Source organism: Stegostoma tigrinum, chromosome 43 (genome assembly GCF_030684315.1).
Source record: "Stegostoma tigrinum isolate sSteTig4 chromosome 43, sSteTig4.hap1, whole genome shotgun sequence".
Lineage (NCBI taxonomy): Eukaryota > Metazoa > Chordata > Chondrichthyes > Orectolobiformes > Stegostomatidae > Stegostoma > Stegostoma tigrinum.
The window spans coordinates 8,396,641-8,424,634 of NC_081396.1; the positions used below are offsets into that span (position 1 = coordinate 8,396,641).

Consider the following 27,994-nt stretch of genomic DNA (forward strand, 5'->3'; position numbering starts at 1 on the left):
GCCATGTGGGCCAATGATTGACGGGTGTTCGGACCAATGAGCAGTGAGGGGGCGGCGCCTGGAGGGCTATTTAACAGAGGCAATTGGAACTGCAGGCGCTGGGGGCTCTGCAGTAACAAGGTGCACAGCTGGATCAACACAGCAGGTGAGGCTGCACCAGAGGATGCCTGGCCTACTGGGTTCATCCAGCTCTGCACCTTGTTATCTCCGAGTCAATAAAGGGTCGGGACAAGACCGCAGGGCGAAGCATGCGCAGCGCCGGAGCTGGAAGGACTGAGGGTGGGATTCAAAGGTGCAGAACCTTGAGACAGGGACTTTCCACCCCTTCAAGACCCCAATTTGAAACTGCAACTCTCGCATCTGGAAACTGCGTTGACTGTACGATAGAAAGGGAGGCCTTATGCACAGCACCTTTCATCTTCGAAAGAAAAAAACGTCTCTGATTTTCTATCCAGGACGAAGAGTAAGGGTGTTGGAATAAACAGAGGAAATAAGAGCAGGCGTAAGCCATTCATCCCCTCAAGGCCATCCACGTATTTCAATAGATTCAACAGATAGTGGCTCATCTGCCTCAGGCCTCAACTCCACTTTTATGCCAGTTCTGAGTGGAAAATTTCCTTCCCTTCTCAGTTTCAAATGAGAATCCCATTGTTCTGGAACAGTGCATCCCAGCTCGAGGGATATTCCCTCTCAACATCTATCTCGTCAAACTCCACATTACTGTCTTGTTTGTTTCAATAAGGTCATCCCATGGTTCTAAGCACTCATTCACGAAGGCCTAAAACACATGCTGGAGAAGGTCAACAAGTTCAGCAACAGATCACGTTGTTAGGATTGTACCCTACATTCCTCCAATATTCAGCTCCAATTGAGATTCAAATTTGCCAGGAGATCTGTTATTGGTAATAACAGCAGACGTTGACAGGGGGCAGATATTCACTGGGAAAAGGACGGCTGGAAAACGGGAAGCCTTCAAAATGAGATAATGAGAGTCCAGAGACAGTACATTCCTGTTAGGGTGAAAGGCAGGACTGGTAAGTGTAGGGAATGCTGGATGACTAGATTTTCTATCTGATCTGATCAATAAAACGAAGGAAGCATATGTCATGCATAAGCAGCAGGGACTGAGTGAATCTCTAGACGAGTATAAAGGCAGTAGGAGTATACTTAAGAGCGAAATCAGGAGGGCAAAAAGGGGACATGAGATAGCTTTGGCATATGGGGTTAAGGAGAATCCAAAGGGATTCTATAAATACAGTAAGGACAAAACAGTAACTAGGGGAGAGAACAGGGCCCCTTTAAGATCAGCAAGGCTGCTCGAGTGGAACTGCAGGATATGGGGGAGACGCTAAATGAGTATTTTGCATCAGTGTTTACTGTGGAGAAGGTACAGAACATGGGGAAATAAACAGCGACATCTTGAAAGGTATTCATATTACAGAGGAGGTGGAGGTGGTGCTGGACAGCTTAAAACTTAGAAAAGGTGGATAAATGCCCGGGACCTGATCAGGTGTACCCGAGAATTGTGTGGGAGGCTAGTGAAGTATTGCTGGGCCCCTTGCTGTGAAATTTGCATCATCGACAGCCACAGGTGAGGTGCCAGAAGGCTGGAGGCTAATGTGGTGCCGTTGTTAAGGAAGGTGGTGAGGAAAACCCAAGGAACTATAGACCGGTGAGAGCCTGACATCAGTAATGGGTATGTATTTGGAGGGAATCCTGAAAAACAGAATTTACAGGTTTTTGAATTGGCAAAGGAGAGTCAACATTGCTTGTATATGCAGGCTTCGATACAATGCAAATATGTTAGCTTAGATTACTTAACACATATCCAGTAATCGAACAATTGTTGGTCACAAAGAAGACAAAAACAAATCCAGTTGTCACTGCAAAATGGTCTGTTCTCAGGCCAAGGCCATTTTCTTGCCCAAAAAAAGCCTGCGTTCACATATTTTTCTGCTTTCCATCAACTGCTTATTGACATGTTCTATCCAACCTTAATGATCTGGCTTTAAGATATTCTTTTTGAATCTATACATTAAACTCCTTTCATGCCTTCAAACCAGACAATTAAGCAGAGGTTCACCTGCACATCTGCCAATGTGGTATACTGCATCCACTGTACCCGGTGTGGCTTCCTCTACATTGGGGAAACCAAGCAGAGGCTTGGAGACCGCTTTGCAGAACACCTCCGCTCAGTTCGCAACAAACTACTGCACCTCCCAGTCGCAAACCATTTCCACTCCCCCTCCCATTCTTTAGATGACATGTCCATCATGGGCCTCCTGCAGTGCCACAATGATGCCACCCGAAGGTTGCAGGAACAGCAACTCATATTCCACCTGGGAACCCTGCAGCCTAATGGTATCAATGTGGACTTCACCAATTTCAAAATCTCCCCTTCCCCTACTGCATCCCTAAACCAGCCCAGTTCGTCCCCTCCCCCCACTGCACCACACAACCAGCCCAGCTCTTCCCTTCCACCCACTGCATCCCAAAACCAGTCCAACCTGTCTCTGCCTCCCTATCCTGTTCTTCCTCTCACCCATCCCTTCCTCCCACCCCAAGCCGCACCCCCATCTACCTACTAACCTCATCCCACCTCCTTGACCTGTCCGTCTTCCCTGGACTGACCTATCCCCTCCCTACCTCCCCACCTACACTCTCTCCACCTATCTTCTTTTCTCTCCATCTTCGGTCTGCCTCCCCCTCTCTCCCTATTTATTCCAGAACCCTCAACCCATCCCCCTCTCTGATGAACGGTCTAGGCCCGAAACGTCAGCATTTGTGCTCCTGAGATGCTGCTTGGCCTGCTGTGTTCATCCAGCCTCACATTTTGTTGACCAGAACCATGTGTTGTTCAATGGTTGCAAGCTAATCATACATCGGACAAAGTTTACAAGCCATTCTACAGGTCAATTCAAACAAGAAGCAAACAAACAGCAATAATCCAATAACTGGGTGACCATCCCTTAAATATGTCCCACCACAGAGCAAGACTTAATCAATTGTTCACTCTCAAAAATTAATTATTCATGGCTGTAGGTCATCGTACACTGTTGCCAGATGAGAGTGAACCTGTTTTAATATGCAAGGAAAGCCTGCAGAGTTTCAAATGTCACATAGAGGTACAGTTCGAAATTGGATAACGGTGCAGTCAAACAATATCACTATCAAATTACAAATAGCTTCTGCATTAAAATCCTTCTGGGTTGTGATGTCCCAGGCGGGGCTATCAACAATCTTCCAAACTGTGTTGGTCAGAAGCCATTTTGCTAAATCTCTATGTGCTGATGGTTTGATCCATACAGCAGATAATTTAATAGCCTCCACCGGAGTTGCCCAACTTTAGCAATCTTATTCTGGAAAGTTGCAATATCCACAGAATTTAATGCACCTATCTCTGTCCCAGCTCCATCTACAATGGTCAACTGTACATCGTTTCTACTGCGCCTCTGTAATGTTAATGCTGTGTGTAAAGGGCAGCAATGGAAGGGTAGTTTTTATTTCCATGAGTTATTTCCACTGTCACAGTCAAAACAATATTTTGTTTGAACACCAGGATACAAATATCACACAACCACTGTAAGATGGGCTATCTAAATGTCATTGGAAAGGCCCTTCCACTCACCCCACCATAACTCCACATCCCAGAATTATGTCTGTTTGTCTCTGTAACATCGTGGACATAATAACCAGTCACTAATTTCAAAGGCTATATTACACCAATTTTCATATGAGCTATTGTCAGACACAGCCTACTTTAGGCACTGCCTTCAGATTGTCTTCTGACAGGTCAGTGGTGAGATGTAGTTATCGCCATCTAGTTTCATACACATAATAGGGGGCGCAGTGCAATTCCAAGTCATACAGTAACAGTAGCATGTTTAGTTCCTGTTCCCTAGAGTTCCCTGGGAACATCGGTTGTTACATGTGTAAGTAAAGTTCAGCAAAGTACACTTTTCACCCAGTGAACAATTAAAATTATTTCGCATACAGGTTTTATTATGATGACTCCATCCTCTAGATCGTATCCTGTAGTGAGATAGTACAGGTGATGGCAGATCTCATGTCGAACAAGGCCGGAGGAAGGAAACACAGGTACTGCAGCAGTCACCACGTCATCAGTTCGCTGCAACAAAAGGAAATTTTGTTGTGAGTTTAATACCTGACATACTGTACCGCGTTCATGTTTACCCCCATTACAGACAGACACCCACTCATGATCATTTCATAACTGCAGAAAGCTAACCAAATCTAAGAGGGAATTTAATCCCATAACCTTACAATAGGTGAAAAAAAACACAACAGAGATTACAATCTGCAGGGAAAAATGAGGGGCCGGAGTAACATTGCCAAACGTCCTCAGCCCTCCCTGAGGGGTCGAAGGCTGGAGCTTAAGCAGCAATGTCCGAGAAAGGATGGCTCCCGGAGAGGAGATACACCCTGAAGTGCATGATTGGTAAGGGGGGGAAACCAAGGAGAGAGTGCCTGAAACAAAGAGCAGATGACTGAGACTGAAACAGTAAAGGTTGAACTGGAAGATTATTTTTTGCAAGGAGCTGTAAGATGAGCTTCCGATTGTTAGGGAGATTGTCCAGAAGAAGGAATCAACTTAAAATAACCGCACAGAGGCCAGTGTCCTGTCAGCGAGTTACCCTTTATTTACTTGTGCACAGTACACTGGCACTGGCCAGCCTGCAGTCAGTCCTCTGAACTGACGAGATTCTCATCTCCTGGTTGGACTATTTTCTTCAAAATTCACATAAGTTTGTGTCACAGACACAGCACGTAACAGGAGTCACAATACATCAAAGTCAAGTCAACAGAGAACATTCTGCAGAAAAATATCCCGGTTCAAACAGTCTTTTCAAGTCCACAAAAGATAACAGCATCTCAAACACGACTCAGGGCAAGGTCAACATACATCAGGTAATTTGCCAAAAAGCAGAGACGTTGACATGAAATATCATACAGAAACAATTCAGTTCATATGGCAGTACAAAATCACACAGGCAAACATACAGTCTTCAAAGCCACTCCTTTGCCTACAGATGGCGGGGATAAACAAAGTCACAACACATACTCAAAAGTATAGTCTAGACACGAAGACGTAGTACGAGTACAAAGGTATGGCCCAACACACGCTGAGGCACGGTCGACTCATGAAGGTCCGGTCCATACATAGAAGTTCAATCTCAGATCCATATGCTGAAACAATGGCACAAAAGCTGGGTCCTATTACCAAATTATCCTTTCATTATACCAGTGAAACAGCACCACCAGCTGTAGCCAGCTAGCTCGGAATCAATCCTCCAAACTGACGAGATTCTCACCTCCTGGCTATATCTGAGAGCCAGCAGTTTCCTGATTGGGATTGTTAACCCGGGTCAATCAATAACCTCGTAGTCAGCGAGGTCAACCTGGTTCCTATCACTACACAACCCAACACAGTAACTCTTTCAAAGGCTTCAGCTCTTTCCTCAGCAAACCATCACAGAGCTGCTCAGCTGGTTGGGGGGACGGGGTTTAGCTCACCAGGTGATCTGAACCGCTAGCGTGAGATTCACATTCTCTGCCCACCTCACCTTTCTCTCTTTCTATCTTTAGTCTAATATCTAACCTCCACGACCAACCTTTTGTGTTGTCTGACAGGTTCGAGTAACACCTTGGGGCAAAAGGAGGAGGGAATTACAGCTAATAATCCAGGTAACGCTCCTTCTCCCTAATGTGTCACAATATCCCAAAGTCAGACTCCAGATCACCAACTCTGAGCCACAGCTCCTTAAGCCACCACCACTGTGGTCACAACTAACCACAACATGGTCTACCAGATCCTACATCATACAGGTACAACACATCACCTGGTCCTGCATCTCCAGCGCATTCACTTCATTCTTCATTTGATGTTTTGAAAATTACCGACTATTCTCTCCGTTTGGAACCTGTAAATATTCACCCTATTTTTCCTCAATCTGAAAGCAACCTGTGACAGTCAAAAGAGGAGTTGTAATCAACCAATTAAGTTATTGTCTTACTAAGATGGCACTCTTTGTATTGTGGTGGGCCCCCATCCTCAGCTTCAATTTATCCTTTTAAAAAGACCTTACAAACAACAAGACAGAAGAGGAAGCAAACAGCGTCTCTGCACCGAATTCCGATGCTGCCTACAAATTCTCTGAACCATGTACTCACTCAGGCTGTCTTTCACTACAAAAGTGATCTCGCCTTCCTGAGAGTGCGCAATTTATGGTGAGTTCTCTGGTGTGAACGTAAGTGAGATAACTGAGCGAAACTCCTCTTGCACTCGGGGCAGGAGAATGGATTCTCTCCAGTGTGAGAACGCTGGTGTACACATAATTTGGATGACTGAGTGAACTCCTTTCCAACGTCAGAACAGTTGAACATTTTTTTGCCAGCGTGAGTTCTCTGGTGTGAACGTAAGTTGGCTAACTGAGTGAATTTCTTCCCGCATTCAGGGCAGGTGAATGGTTTTTCTCCGGTGTGAGTTCTCTGGTGTTGATATACGTTGGATAACCGGGTGAATTTCTTCCCACACTCAGGACAGGGAAACGGTTTCTCCCCAGTGTGAGTTCTCTGGTGTTGATGCAATTGGGATAACTGACCGAATCCCTTCCTGCAGTCAGAGCAGGTGAACGGTTTCTCTCCAGTGTGAGTTCTTTGGTGCCTCAGTAAAGTGGAGGAGTAAGCGAATCCCTTCCCACAGTCGGAGCATGTGAACCGTATTTCTCTACTGTGAGTGCCCTGGTGTTGCTGTAAGGTGGATAACCGAATGAATCTCTTCCCACATTCAGGACAGGGGAACGGTCTTTCACCAGTGTGAGTTCTATGGTGCGATTCTAAGTTGGCTAATTGAGTGAATCTCTTCCCGCATTCAGGGCAGGTGAATGGTTTTTCTCCAGTGTGAGTTCTCTGGTGTTGATGTAAATTTGATAAGTGAGCAAATCCCTTCCCGCATTCAGGGCAGGTGAATGGTTTTTCTCCGGTGTGTATTCTCTGGTGTTGATGTAAATTGGATAACTGAGCAAATCCCTTTCCACATTCAGGGCAGGCGAAAGGTTTTTCTCCAGTGTGAATTCGTTGGTGCACACGTAAAGTGGATGACTGAGTGAATCCCTTCCCGCAATCACAGCAGGTAAATGTTTTTTCCCCAGTGTGAGTTCCCTGATGTTGATGTAAGTTGGATAACCGAGTAAATCTTTTCCCACACTCAGGGCAGGGGAACAGATTTTCTCCAGCATGGGTTCTCTGGTGTTGGCGCAAGTTGGAGAACTGAGTGAAAGACTTCCCACACTCAGTACAAGTGAACGATCTTTCTCCAGTTTGAGTTTTCTGATGTTGATTCATGTTGGATAACTGAATGAATCCCTTCCCACATTCAGGACAGGGCAGTGGTTCTTCTCCAGGATTAGTTCTCTGATGTTGATGCGAGTTGGAAAACTGAGCAAATCCCTTCCCACATTGAGGACAGGGCAGTGGTTTCTCTCCAGTGTGGGTTTGCCGGTGTTGATCTAAGTTGAATAACCGAGTGAATCTCTTCCCGCACTCAGGACAGGGAAACGGTTTCTCTCCAGTGTGAGTTCTCTGGTGCCTAAGTAAAGTGGAGGAGTAAGTGAATCCTTTCCCACAATCGGAGCAGGTGAACCGTATTTCTCTACTGTGAGTGCCCTGGTGTTGCTGTAAGGTGGATAACCGAATGAATCTCTTCCCACATTCAGGACAGGGGAACGGTCTTTCACCAGTGTGAGTTCTATGGTGCGATTCTAAGTTGGCTAACTGAGTGAATCTCTTCCCGCATTCAGGGCAGGTGAATGGTTTTTCTCCAGTGTGAGTTCTCTGGTGTTGATGTAAATTAGATAACTGAGCAAACCCCTTCCTGCATTCAGGACAGGTGAATGGTTTTTCTCCGGTGTGTATTCTCTGGTGTTGATGCAAGTTGGATAACTGAGCAAATCCCTTTCCACATTCAGGGCAGGCGAATGGTTTTTCTCCAGTGTGAATTCGTTGGTGCACACGTAAAGTGGATGACTGAGTGAATCTCTTCCCACAGTCGGAGCAGGTAAATGTTTTTTCTCCAGTGACAGTTCTCTGGTGCTCATATAATTTGGAAGTCTGAGCATGTCCCTTCCTCTGCTCAGAGCAGGTGAGTGGCTTCTCTCCGCTGTGAGTTCCCTGATGTTGGTGTAAGCTAGATAACCGAGCAAATCTCTTCCCACACTCAGGGCAGAGGTACGGTTTTTCTCCAGTGTGAGTTTTCTGGTGTGAATCTAAGTGGGATAACTGAGTGAAACTCTTTCCACACTCAAGGCAGGAGAATGGCTTTTCTCCTGTGTGAATTCGTTGGTGTACACATAAGGTGGATGACTGAGTGAATCTCTTGCCACAGTCAGAACAGGTGAATGGTTTTTCCCCAGTGTGAGTTCGCAGGTGCTGACGTAACTTGGATGCCTGAGCAAATGCCTTGCCACACTTAAAGCAGGTGAATGGTGTCTCCCCAGTGTGAGCTTTCTGGTGTACACGTAAATCGCATGAAGTAGTGAAACTCTCAGCACACTTGGTGCAGATGAACGATTTCTCCCCACTATGACGTCTCTGGTGTATCCTGAAGCTACATAAACGAGCAAATCCCTTCTCACACTTGACACAGGTAAATGGTTTCTCCCCTGTGTGTTTGCGCCGATGAACATCCAGCCTGGATGGAAATCTGAATCCTTTACCGCATTCCACACATTTACACGGTTTCTCCATGGTAACAGTGTCTTTGTGTCACTCCAGTTTGAAGGATCAGTTCAATCCTTAACCAGACAGAGAACTTTTGTACACGTTCTCCTCTAAGTGGTGCAATGATTTTTCAGTCTGTGCAATTGGTTAAAGATCTTTCCACAGTCAGTTCACCGGAACACTCTCATTCAGATGTTTCTGTGTCTCGGTGATTTTCCAATCACACTGATGTTTGCAACCTTTCCTCTCAGACGAAGCAAACATTTCTCCTCGAACAGCCAGAGGGCGGTGATGTTCAGCTCCTGATGAATGCAGTGACTGTCAGATCTTGACCTGATCTTTTGTTTGGCTTTCCTGATGTAAACCCTGCTCTTCTAATCCCTGTGGCAGGAGATGACAAACCTGTTCACTGTCAGTAAAGCAGAGAAATCATAATCAGGCAATTCCAGTTTCTGTGGAATATTTTCCTCTATTGCTCCCTGCAAATTGTAAATCCCCGTCCCACACACTCTGTCTCCCACCCTTCTTTCTGGGTGAAACCCTTATCAAATGTTAGATAATTATCTCCAACGCATTCTCCTTAATGTTTACAACTGGGGACAAGACACAAGCTCTGACCCTCCTTCGAGGAAGCTGCTAAAATGGCGGCCGCGCATGTGCACTGACACTCCGGCAGCAAACCCGCGCTGCGCATGCCTGCACACGCCATGTGGACAAATGATTGACGGTTGGTCCGGTCCGGTCCAATGGGGAGGAAGGGGGCGGCTCTGGAGGACCATTAAGGCAGGGCAACCAATCAGCGTCAATAAAGTGGCGGACAGACCTTTCAGGGCTAAGCATGCGCTGGAGCTGGAAGGACTGAGAGTGGGATTGAAAGGTGCAAAGGGCTGAACCTTGACAGAGACATTCCCCCTCAAGACCCCAATTAGAAACTCCAACACTTGCATCTGGAATAGAGATAATGGGAACTGCAGATGCTGGAGAATCCAAGATAACAAAGTGTGGAGCTGGATGAACACAGCAGGACAAGCAGCATCTCAGGAGCACAAAAGCTGACGTTTCGGGCCTAGACCCTTCATCAGAGAGGGGGATGGGGAGAGGGAACTGGAATAAATAGGGAGAGGGGGGGAGGCGGACCGAAGATGGATAGAGGAGAACATAAGTGGAGAGGAGAGTAGAGGTGGGGAGGCAATAGGTCAGTCCGGGGAGGACGGACAGGTCAAGGAGGCGGGATGAGGTTAGTAGGTGGGAAATGGAGGTGCGGCTTAAGGTGGGAGGAGGGGACAGGTGAGAGGAAGAACAGGTTAGGGAAGCCGGGACGAGCTAGGCTGGTTTGGGGATGCGGTGGGGGAAGGGGAGATTTTGAAGCTGGTGAAGTCCACATTGATACCATTAGGCTGCAGGGTTCTCAGGCGGAATATGAGTTGCTGTTCCTGCAACCTTCGGGTCGCATCATTGTGGCACTGCAGGAGGCCCATGATGGACATGTCGTCTCAGGAATGAGACGGGGAGTTAAAATGGTTTGCGACTGGGAGGTGCAGTTGTTTATTGCGAACTGAGCGGAGGTGTTCTGCAAAGCGGTCCCAAGCCTCTGCTTGGTTTCCCCAATGTAGAGGAGGCCACAACGGGTACAGTGGATACAGTATACCACATTGGCAGACGTGCAGGTGAGCATCTGCTTGATATGGAAAGACATCTTGGGGCCTGGGGTGGGGGTGGGGGTGAGGGAGGAGGTGTGGGGGCAAGTGTAGCACACCACCCAAGAAATCCGCCACATACAATCTGACCCCACCACCCAGGACATTTTTCCATCTCCACCCTTGTCCGCCTTCCGGAGTGACCACTCTCTCCGTGACTCCCGTGTCCGGTCCACAATCCCCTCCAACCCCACCACACCCAGCACCTTCCTATGCAACTGCAGGAAGTGCTACACTTGCCCCCACACCTCCTCCCTTACCCCCATCCCAGGCCCCAAGATGACTTTCCATATTAAGCAGATGTTCACCTGCACATCTGCCAATGTGGTATACTGTATCCACTGTACCCGTTGTGTCTTTCTCTACATTGGGGAAACCAAGCAGAGGCTTAGGGACCACTTTGCAGAACACCTCCACTTGGTTCGCAATAAACAACTGCACCTCCCAGTCGCGAACTATTTTAACTCCCCCTCCCATTCCTCAGACGAAATGTCCATCATGGGCCTCCTGCAGTGCCACAATGAAGCCACCCGAAGGTTGCAGGAACTGCAACTCATATTCCACTTGGGAACCCTGCAGCCCAATGGTATCAATGTGGACTTCACAAGCTTCAAAATCTCCCCTTCCCCCACTGCATCCCCAAACCAGCCTAGACCGTCCCCACCTCCCTAACCTGTTCTTCCTCTCACCTATCCCCTCCTCCCACCTCAAGCCGCACCTCCATTTCCTGCCTCCTTGACCTGTCCGCCCTCCCCAGACTGACCTATCCCCTCCCTACCTATACTCTCATGTCCACCTATCTTCTCCTCTATGCATCTTCTGTCCACCTCCCCCTTTCTCCCAATTTATTTCAGAACCCCTTCCCAATCCCCCTTTTCTGATGAAGGGTCTAGGCCCGAAACATCAGCTTTTGAGCTCCTAACACGCTTCTTGGCCTGCTGTGTTCATACAGCTTCACACTTTGTTATCTTGCATCTGGAAACTGGTTTGACAGCGTATTAGTTGGGGAGGATTTGTACACAGGAATGTCCATCCTGGGGAAAAAATTGACTCCTCTGAATTTCTATCCTGGAATGACAGTGAGGGAGTTTAGAAATTCCTTTCACGGGGAGTTGGAATAAACATAAGAAATAGGTGCAGGTGGAGGCCGTTCACCCCCTCAAGCTTCCCCAGCTAATTCAAAAAATCATGGTTCATCCACCTCGGGCTTCAACTCCACTTTTGTGCCAGCTCCGCACTGACCTGAACACCATGACATTCAAAATCTACCTGCATCCTCGTTTAATTTCTTTCAGTATTCTAGCCACCACAATTCTCTACTCGCTGTGGTAATTTCTACTCGCTAAGAGGAAAACTTCCTTCCCATCTCAGTTTCAAACGATAGTCCCTTTATTCTGTAAGTGTACCCTATTTTGAGATATCCACACTAATAGGAACATCTCAACATCTTGTACATTTCAATCAAGTCACCACATTGTTCTGAACACTAACTAATAAAGCTCCAAAACAAACATAAAATCCTGGAGAAACTCAACAAGTCTAGCAGCATCTGTTGGGACTCTTCCTCAGAACTGAGACCGATCCTGTTTAGCCATTCTTGTTAAATAAACCCCTTCATCCTGGTAATCAGCCCAGCAAAATACTTTTGAACTGCTTCCAATGACAGTACACCATTTGTTGAATATAAGGATCAAAACTATCCACAGCACTACAGGAGCAGAAACAGAAATTGCTGAAAAAGTTCAGTGAGGCTGGCAGCATATGTGGACAGAAATCAGAGTTAAGATTTCAGGTCAGGTAACCCTTCTTCAGAAACCATTAAACCTACCTACACACTTTGCAGATTTGTCATATCCTCATCACAATGAGAGAACAACAGGGCTTACACTTGGTAAATTTAAACCAAGGCAAGTGTTTGGCATTTCTGAATTTCTATCCAGACTGAGCGCAATTATGGTCGGTAAGTATCTTTTAACTGGACCTTTTCAGGGAGAAAACTCAAACCAAACATCGTAAAAAATTCTATCAGTGTCATACCATTTACCAGGGATCTGAATATTATAGGTATGTGAACATGGAAGGAAAAAGAATGTTTTTGGAAGAAAGTTTCATATTAGCGTCATGGAAGCACTGAGAACACTAGTTAGGATACATTGTGAGCAGGCTTTCATTTTGATCAATATACCTTAGGAGATAGAAGCTGTATCAATGTGGACTTCACAAGCTTCAAAAGCTCCCCTCCCCCGACCGCATCCCAAAACCAGCCCAGATTGTCCCTGCCTCCCTAACCATTCCTCCGACCTCAAGCCCCACCCCCATCTCCTACCCACAAACCTCAGCCCACCTCCTTGGCCTGTCCGTCCTCCCTGGACTGACCCACCCCCTTCCTAACTCCACCCCTACATTCACATTTACTGTCTCCAACCCCGCTCTTTGACCTGTCTGTCTCCTCTCCACCTATCCACCTTCTATCTTCTATCCACCTCCCCCTCTCTCCCTATTTATTTCAGAATCACCTTCTCCTCCCCCATTTCTGATAAAGGGTCTTGACCTGAAATGTCAGCCTCCCGGCTCCTCTGACGCTGCTTGGCCTGCTGTGTTCATCCACCTCTACACCTTGTTATCTCAGATAGAAGCTGTATTGGCTTTGGTGGGGCTACAGCACAGATTTACTCTCACAAAAAAAAACTTTGACTCCACATTCAACAGAATTTTTCAAACTCACCACCTCTACTGCCTCAACGGAAAAGGGCAGAAAATATACACAATCATCATCGCCTGTAAGTTCACGTCCAAATCACAGTCTGTACCGACCGTTCCTTCACACTCGCTGGGTTAACATCCTGGAACGTTCTCCATGACAGCACTGTGGTGACTATACGCATGAAGGTCTTCAGCAATTCAAGAAACATAGAAACTAAGCGCAGGATTCAGCTATTCAGCTTTTTGAGCCTGCTCTGCCATTCAACACAATCGTAGCTAATCCTCAACCTCAATGCCATATTCCTACTGTCACTTCGTAGCCTTTAATGTTTTAATGTCTCAACGTTTACCTATCTCTTGCTTGAATATTCTCAGTGACCCAGCCTCGACGTCCTTCTGTGGTATCAAATTCTAGAAGTCGAAGAAATCTTTTCTCACCTCAATCCTAAATGGACGATTCGGTATCTTGAAACTGAGACCCCTGGTTCAAGACTGTTCACCCTGGGAAAAATTCTCCCTGCTTTTAAACTGTCCAGCCCTGTTGGTATTTTATAAATTGCAATCAGATCCTCTCTCATTAAAGAACCTCAATGAGTACAGGCCCAGTTGAGCCAATCTCTCCTCATAGCACAGTCCTACAATCCCTGATATCAGCCAAGTGAACCTTCATTTGCACTTCCTTTACAGCAAATGTATCCTCTCTTCAGTGGGAGACCAAAACTGCCAAGAGTAGTCTCACTAAACTCCTTTCATATTGCAATAATCCATCGCTAGTTCTGAACTCAAGAAGGCAATTCACTACCAGCTTCTCCAATGCAACTAGGGATGGGCAACAAATGACTAATAAGCCAGCAATGTTCACTTCTCATGAAAGGAAATGAAAATGATAAGAGGTAAAGAATTGAGTCTTCTTGTAGAGAAATCGAGGCTAATTTCTCTGCACAATCCCGGAAGAACTACAAGTTTATTTCCCTCAACTGCTTGTTTGATAGGGGTGGCACAGTGGCTCGCACTGCTGTCTCACAGCACCAGGGGCCTGGGTTCGATTCCAGCCTCCGGTGACTTACATATGTGCAGTTTGCACATTCTCCGTGGGTTTGCTCAGGTTGCTCCCACAATCTAAAGATGCGCTAGCTGGGTGGGTTGGCTGTGCTAAACTGCCCACACTGTCTAGAGTAGGATGCTCTTTAGAGGGTCCGTGAGGCCTTGATGTGCTGAATGGCCTACTCCCACACTGTCAGGATTCTATGAATGGCTGATTCAATTTCCTCATGACAGCCAGAGTCTCACATCACAGAGGTAAAGAATTGAGTCTTTTTGTAGAGAAATCCAGTCTAATTTCTCTGCACAATCCCATATGACAGGGGCAGCACGGTGGCTCAGTGGTTAGCACTGCAACCTCACAGCACTAGGGACCCAGGTTCGAGTCCACCCTTAGGCGACTGTCTATGTGGAGTTTGCACATTCTCCCCGTGTCTGCGTGGGTTTCCTCCGGGTGCTCCAGTTTCCTCCCACAGTCCAAAGGTGTGCAGGCTAGGTGGATTAGTCATGCTAAATTGCCCATAATGTTCAGGGGTGTGTGGGTTATAGTGGGATGGGTCTGGGTGGGATGCTTCAAGGGGCGGTGTGGACTTGTTGGGTCAAAGGGACTGTTTCCACACTGTAGGGAACCTAATCTAATCAAACAGACCCATCAGTTCAAGTGCTCCATGCTGACCACATATCCAAAACGGAATTATTCATGTACCCATCCAAATGTCTTTTATATGTTGTAATTATACACATCTCTACCACTTCTTCTAGGAGTGCATTCCATTCACATACCACCCTCCATGTGACAAAGGTGCCCCTCAGGTCCTTTTTAAATATCAGCAAAACTAGCTCGATTTAGGAAACGTAGTCAGCATGGACAAGTTGGGCTGAAGGGCCGACATCCATGCTGTGTACCTCGATGACACTGACACATTTTCGGGTGGGGTCATGTATCCCGTGCTTGCCATGGATCACAGTGCGGCCTCTAGCCCGGAAAACAGGCTTGAAGCCACAAATACCACCCCGCACAGTCTGACTTGGGGTCTCCTGCCTCCACCAAGAATGATCAAACCTTCCCTGTCTACACCCCAGTGTTTCCTTCCACACCTTAGGGTGTAAGCCCACAGACTTTTCACCAGCAATGTAATGCCTATTTATCCCACTTATCTCCTTCCTGGGCATGGCAGCGATAAAGGAGCGGAGTTTGGGCTCCTGCTTTCTTCCGTTCATTTCGCCTCTTTCTTTACCTTCCACTTTACTTTTCTCTGCCCCCTTCTCTTACCTATTGCTTTCAGGGGGCCCGGGATGAATGTGGTAGCGCCAGGGATTGTGATGCGGGTGGGCCCGAGCGGGGGATTCGAGGCGGTGGTGGCAGGGACAGCAGCAGCAGCAACCAGATTTTAAGAAGCTGGAAATTGGGGAATCGTCGGAATCGGGGCTTTAGGCCCCAGCCGCGGTTTGCTTTGTTTGCTGCTTCTGCCAGACTGACAGGGCATCGCTGGCCCCAGTGCGGAATTACCAGCAGTGGAACTCTGGAATGGTAGTGGCGATGGTAGCTTGCGTTGCCAGCCAGCAACGCCCATGTCCCACACGTGAATTAAAATAGAAACCTTACCCCACAAAAGTTGAGTCCACCTCCGTCATGAAAACTAATGTTTCAGGCTCCACTGCTTTCACTTCTATCCTCACCTCAGTCCTTCGGATGATCCCAGGTGTTAGTCACTTGCGGGAAATGCTCTGGGTAATACAATTCATCTTTTACGTGTTACCTTATTGAGGGAAAGGTTGCCCCCGCATGATCAGAGAAAAGCAGATTAATATTAAACTGTGAACACCGCCCACTGCAAAAAGTGAAGCAATGTGCTGGTTCTGGCCAGTGTAGGCCGAGTGGCCTGCTTGTAGACCACTAAGATGCTATGGAACAGATGTTTTATTTTTCAACAACTGACAACAGTCTTGGGCTCATTGTTAGGCTTTAATTCGAGACTTTTTTTTTCTTTTCAGGTTTAAATTTCACCGTCAGTCATGGAGGGGATTTGAATGTGGGACCCCAGGGATGTTAGCAAGGACCTTCGGGTTACTAGTCCAGTGACAACACCACTCTGCCACCGCCTCCCACCAGCGAGGTCCTGCACTGACAAAAAGCAAGACAAATCCAACTCAGGCAATTACTTCAGAGATAGTAGGAACTGCAGATGCTGGAGAATCTGAGATAACAAGGTGTAGAGCTGGATGAACACAGCAGGGCAAGCAGCATCACAGGAGCAGGAAGGCTGACTCTTCTTCAGAAATGGGGGATCTGAAATTCCCCCTACCGCATCCCAAACCCAACCCAGCTCATCCCTGCTTCCCTAACCTGTCCTTCCTCCCACCTCCGCTCCGCCCACCTCAAGTCCTACCCCCATCTCCTACCTACTAATCTCATCCCGCCCCCTTGACCTGTCCGTTCTCTCTGGACTGACCTACCTCCTCCCTAACTCCCCGCCTACACTCAACTTTACTAGGTCCATCCCTGCCTCTTAGACCAGTCTATCTCCTCTCCACCTATCTTCTCCTCTATCCATTTTCCATCCGCCTCCCCCTCTCTCCCTATTTATTTCAGATCCCCCTTCAATCTCCCCCATTTCTGAAGAAGGATCTAGGTCCGAAACGTCAGCTTTCCGGCTCCTCTGATGCTGCTTGGCCTGCTGTGTTCATCCACCTCTACACCATGTAATCTCAGGGAATTACTGTCTAATTCCGGTCATCAGCAAACTGATGGAAACTGACATTGACAGTACAGCAAAGCAGTCAGCAATAACCTGCTCACTGAACTTTAGTTCAAATTCCACCAAGGCCATTCAGCTCCTGACCCCACAATAGCTTTAGTCCAAATGAGGAGAAAGCAGCTGAATTCCAGGGGTGAGGTGAGAATGACTGCCCCTTAACATCAAGGCCACATTTGACCAAATGCAGCATAAAGCCAGTGGGAGTTAGGGGTGAAAACACTTGTTACAGCGCTCCCTAATGCAGAGGAAGATTGTTATGGGTGTCGGAAGTCAATCAGTGCAGGAGTTCCCCAAGGCTGTGTCTTTGGTCCAACCAATTGCAGTCGATTCAGCGATGACCTTCCTTAGAATCATAGAATCCTTACATTGCAGAAAGAGGCCATTTGGCCCATCACGCCCACACCTGCCCTTGGAACAGCATCTCACCCATACCCCCACCTTATCTCCGCAACCCCACATCTACCATTGGCTCACTCACCTAACCTGCACATCCCTGGGCACTATGTCCAGATACCGTGGCCAATCCACTTAATCTGCACATTGCCGATCCTTCTCAGAGGCTGGGAATTTGGGAACAATGAGCTACCTCCCGTCTCCCTAAAGGCTGTCCGCCATCTCCAAAGAAAAAGTTTGAGTGTGTGGTGGAATTATCTCTGTTTACGCGGATGACAGCAGCACCAACCACATTCCGGACGTGGCCGACGCGAGCCCAGAACCGGGATCCCGCTAGGCCCAGGTACGGGCCAAGGCCACAGCAGCAGTAGTGGAGCCTCCACAACACAGACGAGTTCCAGCATCAGGAAGCTAGGGAGCTCGTGGTCCAGTAGGCGAGTGTGAACTGAGCCCTTGAGCTGGCGTCATCAGCTGTTCAGAATTGGATAAACTCCAAATCATTTGCTTTAATTTCCTGCCTTTTACTTGGAAATCTATGAATGGCAACTCTTCAATGTGTGCCAGAACATGACAATTAATCCAATTTGATCTCATTTAAGCTAATCAAATCAAATCATCAAGAACCTATCTATTTCTGTCTTAAATACACTCAATGACTTGGCCTCTACAGCCCTCTGCTACACTGAGTTCCACAGATTCACCATTTTCTGGCTGAAGAAATTCATCCTCATCTGATTCTAAAGGATTGCCCCTTCACTCCGAGGCGCGACAGTCAGGTCCTGGTATTTCTACATCCACTCTACCCAAACCTCCCAGTATTCTATAAGCTTCACTTCATCCTTTTACCGTCAAGTTCAAACACAGATTCCTCAACCACTCCTCATATGACAACCCTTCATCCCCAGGGTTATTATTGCAAGCTTTCTCTGGGCCCCCTCCAATGCCAGCACATCCTCCCTTACATACAGGCCCGAAACTGCTCATAATATTCTGCATGAGGTCTCACCAGAGCCTTATACAGCTTCAGCAATACATCTATGGCCTTGTGTTCTAGCCCTCTTGAATTGAATTCTAACATTTCATTTGCCTTCCCAACTGCCAAATGAAGCTGCATGTTAACCTTAAGAGAAAATTGACCTCCCGAGTCCCTTTGTGCTTCAGATTTCTGATGCCTTTCCTGATTAGAACTATGTCTCTACTCTTCCGACCAAACTCCATGGCCTTACACCTTCCCACTTTGCATTCCATCTGCCACTTTTATGGCCACTCTCTTTGCCTGTCCAAACCCTTCTGTAGCCTCCCTGCTTCCTCAACACTACCTATCCCTCTACCTTTCTTCATGTCATCTGCAAACCTCGTCCTCAGTTTCTACATCCAGACCATTTGTGTATAACATGAATGGCTGTAGTCTCAACACTGATCCCTGCAGAACTTCATGAGTTACCAGCTGCTATCCTGAAAAGATCTCTTCACCCCAGTCAGCCCATCCTCTATCCATGTCAGTACCTTGCCCAAGTACAATGGGCTCTAATCTTATTAAGCAGCCTTGGCCTTCTGGAAATCCAAACAGATCATGTACACTGGCTCTCCTTTGTCAAACTTGCTTGTTAACACCTCAAAGAATTTGAACAGATTTGTCAAGTACAACTTCCCTTTGTCGAAGCTTTATTGATTCAGCCCTCTTTTACCAGGTAATCTGCAATCGCATCCTTAATAATGGACTCTGAAATCTGACAAACAACCAAGGTCAGACTAACTGGCCTATAGTTTCATGTCTTCTGCCTCTCTCCCTTCTTAAACAGGAGTGTTACATCAATCATTTTCGAGTCCTCTGGCACCATCTCTGAAAGATCACCACCAATGCCTCCACAATATCCTCAGCTATCCCCTTCAGAACTCTGGAGGTGTAGTCTATCATATCCGGGTGATTGATTCACCTTCAGACCCTTCAAATTCTCCAGCACCTTCTCCTTAGTGATGGTCACTGTACTATCCTCTGTCCCTGACTCCTTCAAAGTTCAGGTTTGCTACTGGTGTATTCCACCCTGAACGCTGTCGCAAAATACTATTTCAATCCCTCTCCCACGTCTTTGTTCATCAATACTACTACTCCAAACTCATTGTCCACTCTTGCCTCTCTTGTACCTTTTATATATCTAAAAATCTTTTGCAATCTTTATTTCTATTACTTGCTACCTTACCCTCACATTTTATCTTCTCTTCCCTTACTGCTTTTACAGTTATCCTCTGCTGGTTTTCAGAGGTTTCCCAAGCCCCAGTAATGGTCACCACATTGCAAGCTTTACTCTTTGCTTTGTGCTGTCCCCAACTTCCTTTGTCAGCCATCATCCTCCCCTTCATCTGTTCCATTGTTCTTGTGTTATGACCCCATTCGTTCTTTCTTATTCTTCCTTCCACACAGCATTTACGTTAATTTTGTTTTTTTTCACACATTGTCAGAAAAGACTGGGATTCTGTAGCAGGTTTAGTCAGCACTCTCACGGCCTCCATTGCTGGGAATCAACCTTGGGCACAGCAGAAGTCAGCATGGATCGGAATTAGCTGCTGACTGGATACTACCCTCCACCATCCCACCCCCCCAGCTGCCCAGTGTGAGGTGTCGATGGCCGGGCCTTGAGCAGCGAGGTCCACAAAAGGATTGCTCCCAGAGAGGAGACACACCGTGAGTGCCTGATTGCTGAGGAATCATAGGGGTGCCACTTGAAACAAAGGAGAGATGATTGTGACTGGAGCAGTAAAGACTGCTTTTGACGATGGGCATCCGATTGGTCAGGTGCCACGAGGACATTGCCAGAAAAAGGAACCAAATCAACTCAGTAACTCTTTCAAAGGCTTCAGCTCTTTTCCCACCAAACCATTGTGGAGCTGCTTGGAGGGGAGGTCATTCAGAGGTTGGAACTGCTGACCTGAGATTCAAATACTCAGAATCCATCTTTCTCCCATTCTATCTTTAACCTAACATCCAATCTCCAGTACAAACTTTTTGTCTTGTCTGTCAGGTCGAAGTGCCAGCTCAGGGAAAAGAGGGGAATTTGGGCTAAGAATCCGGATTGTTAGATTGTGGCTTTAAGAATTTGTATCACTGCCATTCATAGAAGTTTGTGAAGTGCTTTTTGACAGTAAAGTGTAGTTATTCCTATTTTACATAAAACAAACAGCTTCAGAAGTCTTCGTGATACTTGGGGGCAGTAAACTGAGTCACAGGTCAATTGGGTGGAGTTATTGCAATCACTTCGCAAAACATTCAGCACAATATGGACCAGAATTGGTCTCTCTGATGAAGGGTCTCAGCCCAAAACATCAGCTTTTGTGCTCCTGAGATGCTGCTTGGCCTGCTGTGTTCATCCAGCTCGACACTTTGTTATCTTGGACTCTCCAGCATCTGCAGTTCCCATTATCACCAATATGGACCCATGTTGCGTCTGCATGTAGTTAATTCAGTATGCATGACACTTGGGATAAATCCTAGATCAATGGGACTTCTTCTGGAGCAGAGATGACCTGTACAAGAGGGACAGGTTGCGCCTAAACTGGAGGGGAACGAATATCCTTGCAGGGAAGCTCGCTGGTGCTACTAGGGAGAGTTTAAACTAGAGTGACAGGGGACAGGGAAACACAGCAGCAAGCAGGCGGACCAGTAAAATAAGAAAGGAAGAACACGCAGAGACAGGTAAATGCACACGATGGTACTAATGGGCTGAAGTATGTTTATTTCAATGCAAGGAGTATTACAGGTAAGGCAGATGAACTTAGAGTCTGGATCAGTACGTGGGAGTATAATGTTGTGGCTATTGCAGAGACTTGGTTGACAGAAAGGCTGGACTGGCTGCACAATATTCCAGGGTTTTGTTGTTTTAGACGAGATGGAGAGAAAGGTAAAAGAGATGCAGGAATCACATTCCTAATCAGGCAGAATATCAAGTCTGCACTCAAAGACGACATGCTAGCGGGCTCATCCACTGAGGCAACATGGCTAGAGCTCGAAAATAAAATGGGTGCAATCACACTGGTAAGATTATACTATAAACGCCCCCAACAGCAACCAAAAGTCTGAGGAACAAATATGTAGGCAGGTTATGGAGAGGTGAAAAAAACAACAGAATTGTCATAGTGGGTGACTTTAACTTCACCAATATTGACTGGGAAACCCTTACAGCAAGGGGCTTAGATGTGCCAGAAATTGTACAAAGCATCCTGAAACAGTATGTGCATAGACCAACTAGAGGAGGGGGCCATACCAGACCTTGTATTGGCTGAAGAGCCTGGCCAGGTGACTGATCTTTCAGTGGGACAGCATTTAGGAAACAGTGATGACAATTCCTTCAATTTTAAGACAGCTATGAACAAGGGTAAGTTAGGACCCCTTGCAGGAAGGTACTAAATTGGGGAGGGAAAGTTACATCAGTATTAAGCAGGAGCTAAGGAGTGTTAATTGGGAGAAGCTGTTATCAGGCAAGTCCACATTTGACATGTGGGGAAACTGTTCAATGACTGGCTGATGCGAGTTCAAGACTGGCATGTTCCAGTCTGCACAAAACCAAGCTGACTGTCTCTAATTAGGCCACATTTTCCAAATGTGTGTAAATCCTACCCAAAGAATTCTCTCCAATAGCTTCCCAACCACTGTGAGAGACTCACTGGCCTATAGTTTCCCGGATTATCCTTATTTCCCTTCTTTAACAGAAGAACAACATTAGCCACTTGCCAGTCCTCAAGGATCTCTCAAGTGGCAAGCAAGGATACAAAAATCATGGTTAATGCCCCACCAATCTCCTCTCTTGCCACTCTCAATAACCTGGGGTAGATACCATCAGGCCCTGGGGACTTATCCAGCTTAATGCTCTTTAAGAGGTCCAACACAACTTCTTTCTTGATCTCAAAATACACTGGTATATTAGCATGCTCGACACAAATCTCACTATCCTCCATATCCTTCTCTTGGGTGAATACTAATGCAACTCTGCTCTTTGTAGTTTTTATAAATGACTTGGATGAGGAGGTTGAGGGGTGGGCTGGTATGTTTGCTGATAACACAAAGGTTGGAGGTGCCGTTGATAGTATCGAGGGCTATTGCAGGCTTCCACGAGACATTGACAGTATGCAGAGTTCGGCTGAGAAATGGCAGATGGAGTTCAACCTGGATAAATGCGAAGTGATGCATTTTGGAAGGTCAAACTTAAATGCTAAATATAGGTTTAAAGGCAGGATTCTCGGCAGTGTGGACGAACAGCGGGATCTTGGTGTTCAAGTGCATAGCTCCCTCAAAGTTGCCACCCAAGTGGATAAGGTTGTTAAGAAAGCATATGGTGTTTTGGCTTTCATTAACAGGGGCATCGAGTTTAAGAGCCGCGAGGTTATGCTGCAGCTCTACAAAACCCTGGTGAGACCACACTTGGAATATTGTGTCTAGTTCTGGTTGCCCTATTATAGGAAAGATGTGGAGGCTTTGGAGAGGGTGCAAAGCAGGTTGGACTGGAGGGCTTGTCTTACGATGACAGGTTGACTGAGCTCGGACTTTTCTCTCTGGAGAGAAGGAGGAAGAGAGGTGACTTGATCGAGGTGTACAAGATAATGAGAGGCATGGAGAGAGTCGATAGCCAGAGACTTTTCCCCAGGGCAGGATTGGCTGCCACGAGGGGTCATAGTCTTAAGGCGTTAGGAGGAAGGTATAGAGGAGACGTCAGAGGGAGGTTCTTCACCCAGAGTTGTGAGCGCATGGAATGCTTTGCCAGTGGTAGTCGTGGAAGCGGAGTCATTAGTGACAGTTAAGCAACTGCTGGACATGCACATGGACAGCAGTGAATTGAGGGGAATGTAGGTTAGGTTATTTTATTTTTGGATTAGGATTAATCAATGGCACGACATCGTGGGCTGAAGGGCCTGTACTGTACTGTACTTTACTATGTTCTAAAGTACTCATTTAGGATCTCACCCACGTCCTCTGCTTGCAAGCAGAAGTTCCCTCCTGGTGTCCGAGTTCAGGACAGCTCATCTGGGCTGCAGAGGAACTTGGAATGGGAGGGAAAACTTCCAGTTGTCCTGGTCCACCTAGGTACCAACAATATAGGTCGGGGGGGGGGTGGAATATGAGCTATTAGGGGCTAAATTACAAAACAGAAACAAAAAGATGAGAGCCTCTGGATTACTAACTGGGCCTCGAGCTAACTGGCACAGGGGCAGCAGGAGTAAAGAGGTAAACATGTGGCTCCAAGATTAGTGTGGGACAAACCGGTTCATATTGAGAGGACATTGGCACCAGTGCTGGGGAAGGTGGCAGGTGTTCCGATGAGGCAGGTTCCACCTGGATCCAGCTGGGATCGCAATTTGCGCAACTAGGGCTGTGGATAATGCTTCAACTAAACAGTGCAGCGTGGGTTCAATTGCACGGAAAAATGTCAAAGGCGAAGACAGCTCAGCAGAGGTTGTGAAAGTTTCCAGAGCAAGTAATAGGACAGAGAGTACATAAAAGCTGAGGAATCTAACTACAGGCCCCGCAGCTAAGGCAGCAGTGTGAGAAGGGAGGCATTCAATGCAGGACCAGGGGTGTTGCACTTAAATACGTGCAGGATGTAAAACAAGGTAAATGAGCTTGTACCACAGATTGAAATGAATAGGTATGAGTTTTATGAGTATCTCAGAGACAGTGCTCCAACAGGATCAGGGCTGGGCAGAGAGGGCAGGCTTGCATTGTTAGTGAGAATGGAAATCAGTAGAAAAAAAGTGATATAGACTTGGAAAGTGTGGAATTTGTGTGGACAGAGTTGAAGCAACGCAAAGGTAAAGAGACACTGATGAGTGTTATTGTATAGGACTCCTAGCAATAGTCAGGTTGTTGGATAGAAAATAAATCAGGAAATTGAGAAGGCATGTGAGAAGGGGACTACAACAATAATCATGAGGGGCTTCAATATGCATGTAGACGAGGAAAATCAGATTGGTAGTTGATCCCAAGGAAAGGATCAATCATGTCTGGGATTTCTTTTGGAGTCGTTTGTGATAGACTTGACTGGGAAACAGGCAGTTCTAGATTTGGTGATGTGCAGTGAAGCGGCCTTTATTGGACAGTTTAATGACCTCCCAGTCGCGAACCATTTCAACTCCCCGTCCCATTCCTCAGACGATATGTCCATCATGGGCCTCCTGCAGTGCCATAATGATGCCACCCGAAAGTTGCAGGAACAGCAACTCATTTTCCGCTTGGGAACCCTGCAGCACAATGGTATCAATGTGGACTTCACAAGCTTCAAAATCTCCCCTCCCCCCACCGCATCCCAAAATCAGCCCAGTTCTTCCCCTTCCCCCACTGCATCACAAAACCAACCCCGCTCGTCCACTCCCACCACTGCATCCCAAAACCAGCCCAGCCTGTCTCCGCTTCCCTAACCTCTTCTTCCTCTCACCCATCCCTTCCTCCCACCTCAAGCCGCACCTCCATTTCTTACCTACCACCTCATCCCGCCTCCTTGACCTGTCCATCTTCCCTGGACTGACCTATTCCCTTCCTACCTCCTCACCACCTATCTTGTTTTCTCTCCATCTTCAGTCCGCCTCCCCCTCTCTCCCTATTTATTCCAGTTTCCTCTCCCCATCCCCCTCTCTGATGAAAGGTCTAGGCCCGAAATGTCAGCTTTTGTGCTCCTGAGATGCTGCTTGGCCTGCTATGTTCATCCAGCTCCACACTTTGTTAGCAAGAATCTCAAACCTGTTTGACAAGCTCAAGGGCTGGGGCTCCTTCAGCACTATTGTATGAATCCCTCTTCCTGCCTCACACATGGTCATATCCTCCTGCGCCTGATCACTGACTGAATTCAAGGTCATTAATCTAAGGGACATGACTGCCTCCTGAAAGACAGCATGCAGGTAAGTCATCCTCCTGAATGATGACAGGCAGTGTTTGAAGCTCAGACTCCAGTTCATCGACTCTGAGCTGCAGTTCGTCAGCAACTAGAATTTGCTATAAACTACAATGGGCTTCACTAGTTCTCACATCATACAGGTACAACACATCACCTCGCTCAGCACCTCCGTCTTTCCAACTTTGTTCATAATTTGATTTTTAAAATTTCCTATTGACCTTTTAGTTTGTAATCTGTAAATATGTACCCAATTTACCTTTAATCTAAAAGTAACCTATGACAACAGTCAAATTAATAGCCATACCCAACAAATGAAGTTACAATTTTCCTGTGATATCAGTTTACATTGAGCTCAGTCCCAATCCTGGCCTTCAATGTATTATTTTAAAAAGACCTTACGAACAATGAGACGGGAAACAAGCAAAAAACAGCTCTTGCTCTCTGCACTGAATTCTGATCCTGCCTACAAACATCCTGAACTATGCACTCACTTGGTAAGTCTCTCAATCTGGATGTAATCTCGCCTTCTTGACAGTGCGCAGTTTACAGCGAGTCCCCTGGTGCTGCTGTAAGTTGGATAACTGAGTGAAACACTTCCCGCAGTTTGAGCAAGCGAACGGTTTCTCTCCAGTGTGAATTCGCTGGTGTACACGCAAGGTGGATGCTTGAGCGAATCCCTTCCCACACTCAGAGCAGATGAATGCCTTTTCCCCAGTGTGAGTTCCCTGGTGTGAACGTAAGTTCGATAACTGAGTGAATCTCTTCCCACAGTCAGGGCAGGGGAATGGTTTTTCACCAGTGTGCGTTCTCTGATGTTGATGCAAGTTCGCTAACTGAGTAAATCTCTTCCTGCATTCAGGGCAGGCGAATGGTTTTTCTCCAGTGTGGGTTCTCTGATGTTGATTTACGTGAGATAACTGAGTGAATCGCTTCCCACAGTCAGGGCAGGTAAATGGTTTCTCTCCAGTGTGAGTTCTCTCATGTTGATTTAAGTGGGATAACTGAGTGAAACTCTTCCCGCACTCAGGGCAAGTGAACGGTTTCTCTCCAGTATGAGTTCTCTGGTGTACCTGTAAAGTGGATGACTCAGCGAATCCTTTGCCACACTCAAAACAGGTGAATGGTTTCTCTATGGTGAGAATTCCCTGGTGGGAATGTAAGTGGGACAACTCAGTGAACTTCTTCCAATATTCAGTGCAAGTGAACATTTTTTCTGCTGTGTGAGTTCTCTGGTGTTGATGTAAGTGCGATAATTGAGTAAAACTCTTCCCGCACTCAAGGCAGATGAATGGTTTTTCTCCAGTGTGAGTTCTCCGGTGTTGATGTAAGTTGGCTAACTGAGTGAATGCCTTCCCACACTCAGGACAAGTGAATGGTTTTTCACCAGTGTGGGTTCGCAGGTGTTGATTTAAGTTGGATAACTGAGTGAATCTCTTCCCACACTCAGGACAGGGAAATGGTTTCTCTCCAGTGTGAGTTCTCCGGTGTTGATTTAAGTTGGACAACTGAGTGAATCTCTTCCCACACTCTGAACAGGTGAATGGTTTCTCCCCAGTGTGAACTTTCTGATGTACACACAAGCCAGATGAATTAGCGAACCCACTACCACACATGACACAGATGAATGATTTCTCCCTGCTATGAGTTCTCTGGTGTATCTGTAAAGTGCATAAACGAGCAAATGACTTTTCACATTTGAAGCAGGTAAATGGTTTCTCCCCAGTGTGTTTGCGCCGATGAACATCCAAAGTGGATGGATATCTGAATCCTTTCCCACAATCCACACATTTCCATGGTTTCTCCATGGTGCCAGTATCTTTGTGTCCCTCCAAACTGAAGGAGCAGTTTAGACCTTCTCCAGACACAAAACACATATGCAGTTGCTCCTGCTTTAAACGATGCAATTGTTTTGTTTTCAGGCTGGATGAGTGAAAGCTCTTTCTACAGGCAATTCACTGGAACACCCTCACCCGGGGTGTGTCTGTCTGTCTGTCGGCACTATTCTGGTCACAGTGGTGTTTAAAATCTGTACCCTCACAGAAAACAGGTACACATTTCTCCTTCCGCAATTGCCGGGGTTTGGGGAGGGGCGGGGGTGGGCAGCTCCTGATGAATGGATTGACTCTTGTCAGATTTTGACTTGCTGCTTTGTTTGGGTTTCACGATGTCAACTCTCCTCTTCCAGTCCCCGCAACGGGTGATGACCACGCTGTTGGTAAAGCGGAGAAATGGCAGGCAGACAAATCCAGTTTCTGTGGGGCACTTTCCTACTGCTCCCTCCAAGTTACATGTGTCTCTCCCCCCTCCCCGCCCCCGCATCATCCTTTCTGGGCTGAAATCGCAATAAAATCGTTGGATGACTATCTCCAACCCATTCCGACTAACTGTTGCAGCTGTTAGCAGACTTTTGAATGGGCCCGTTTACTGTGAGTGCTGATCCCTGCGGGCAACTCGCTCCGTGGCTGGTAACACTGGCCTCTCCTGCACTCGGTGCTGTTACCCTGAGCCGGGGAAGCGCATATGAGACAACTGTCGCTTCACACCCGGCACAAGGACGGTCACAAATAGAATCAAACTGGCGGCAAGAGCCTGTTCCTGAAGGAGGGTCACTGGACACCCGCCCCCGGAACACTGACCCTGTCGCAGCCACTTGCCAGCGATTCCCGTTCTCGCTGCGAACCCTGCAGCTGCCAAAAATGGCGGCCGCGCGTGCGCAGTCTCTCTGGGTCCCTGTTGCGCATGCCTAAACTCCCCTCCCTGCTCTGGGGGTGCGCGTGTCGGATGA

At 47.0% G+C, this 27,994-nt stretch overlaps 2 protein-coding genes across 3 annotated transcripts; both read right to left on the minus strand.

The window, feature by feature from the left end:
- Positions 1-4,013: 4,013 nt before the first annotated feature.
- LOC125449057 (oocyte zinc finger protein XlCOF6-like) lies at positions 4,014-8,778 on the minus strand. The gene is made up of 2 exons (XM_048524659.2): positions 6,193-8,778; positions 4,014-4,129 (listed from the first exon to the last, which is right to left on the minus strand). The coding sequence occupies exon 1, from the start codon at positions 8,764-8,766 to the stop codon at positions 6,208-6,210; it is 2,559 nt and encodes an 852-aa protein (XP_048380616.1). The 5' UTR covers positions 8,767-8,778; the 3' UTR covers positions 4,014-4,129; positions 6,193-6,207.
- On the minus strand, positions 4,046-27,890 carry LOC125449058 (gastrula zinc finger protein XlCGF26.1-like). Of its 2 annotated transcripts, none has more exons than XM_048524660.1 (2): positions 25,701-27,890; positions 4,046-4,129 (listed from the first exon to the last, which is right to left on the minus strand). In XM_048524660.1, the coding sequence occupies exon 1, from the start codon at positions 27,081-27,083 to the stop codon at positions 25,713-25,715; it is 1,371 nt and encodes a 456-aa protein (XP_048380617.1). In that variant the 5' UTR covers positions 27,084-27,890; the 3' UTR covers positions 4,046-4,129; positions 25,701-25,712. The 2 variants fall into 2 exon arrangements, with proteins under 2 accessions (XP_048380617.1, XP_048380618.1); XM_048524661.1 differs by lacking the exon at positions 4,046-4,129 and adding an exon at positions 9,037-9,148.
- Between the last annotated feature and the right edge of the window lie 104 nt (positions 27,891-27,994).

Excerpts from the sequence above, each read along its gene's own strand:
- LOC125449058 (XM_048524660.1), bottom strand. The coding sequence starts at position 27,083 with ATGTGTTTTGTGTCTGGAGAAGGTCTAAACTGCTCCTTCAGTTTGGAG.
- LOC125449057 (XM_048524659.2), bottom strand. The coding sequence starts at position 8,766 with ATGGAGAAACCGTGTAAATGTGTGGAATGCGGTAAAGGATTCAGATTT.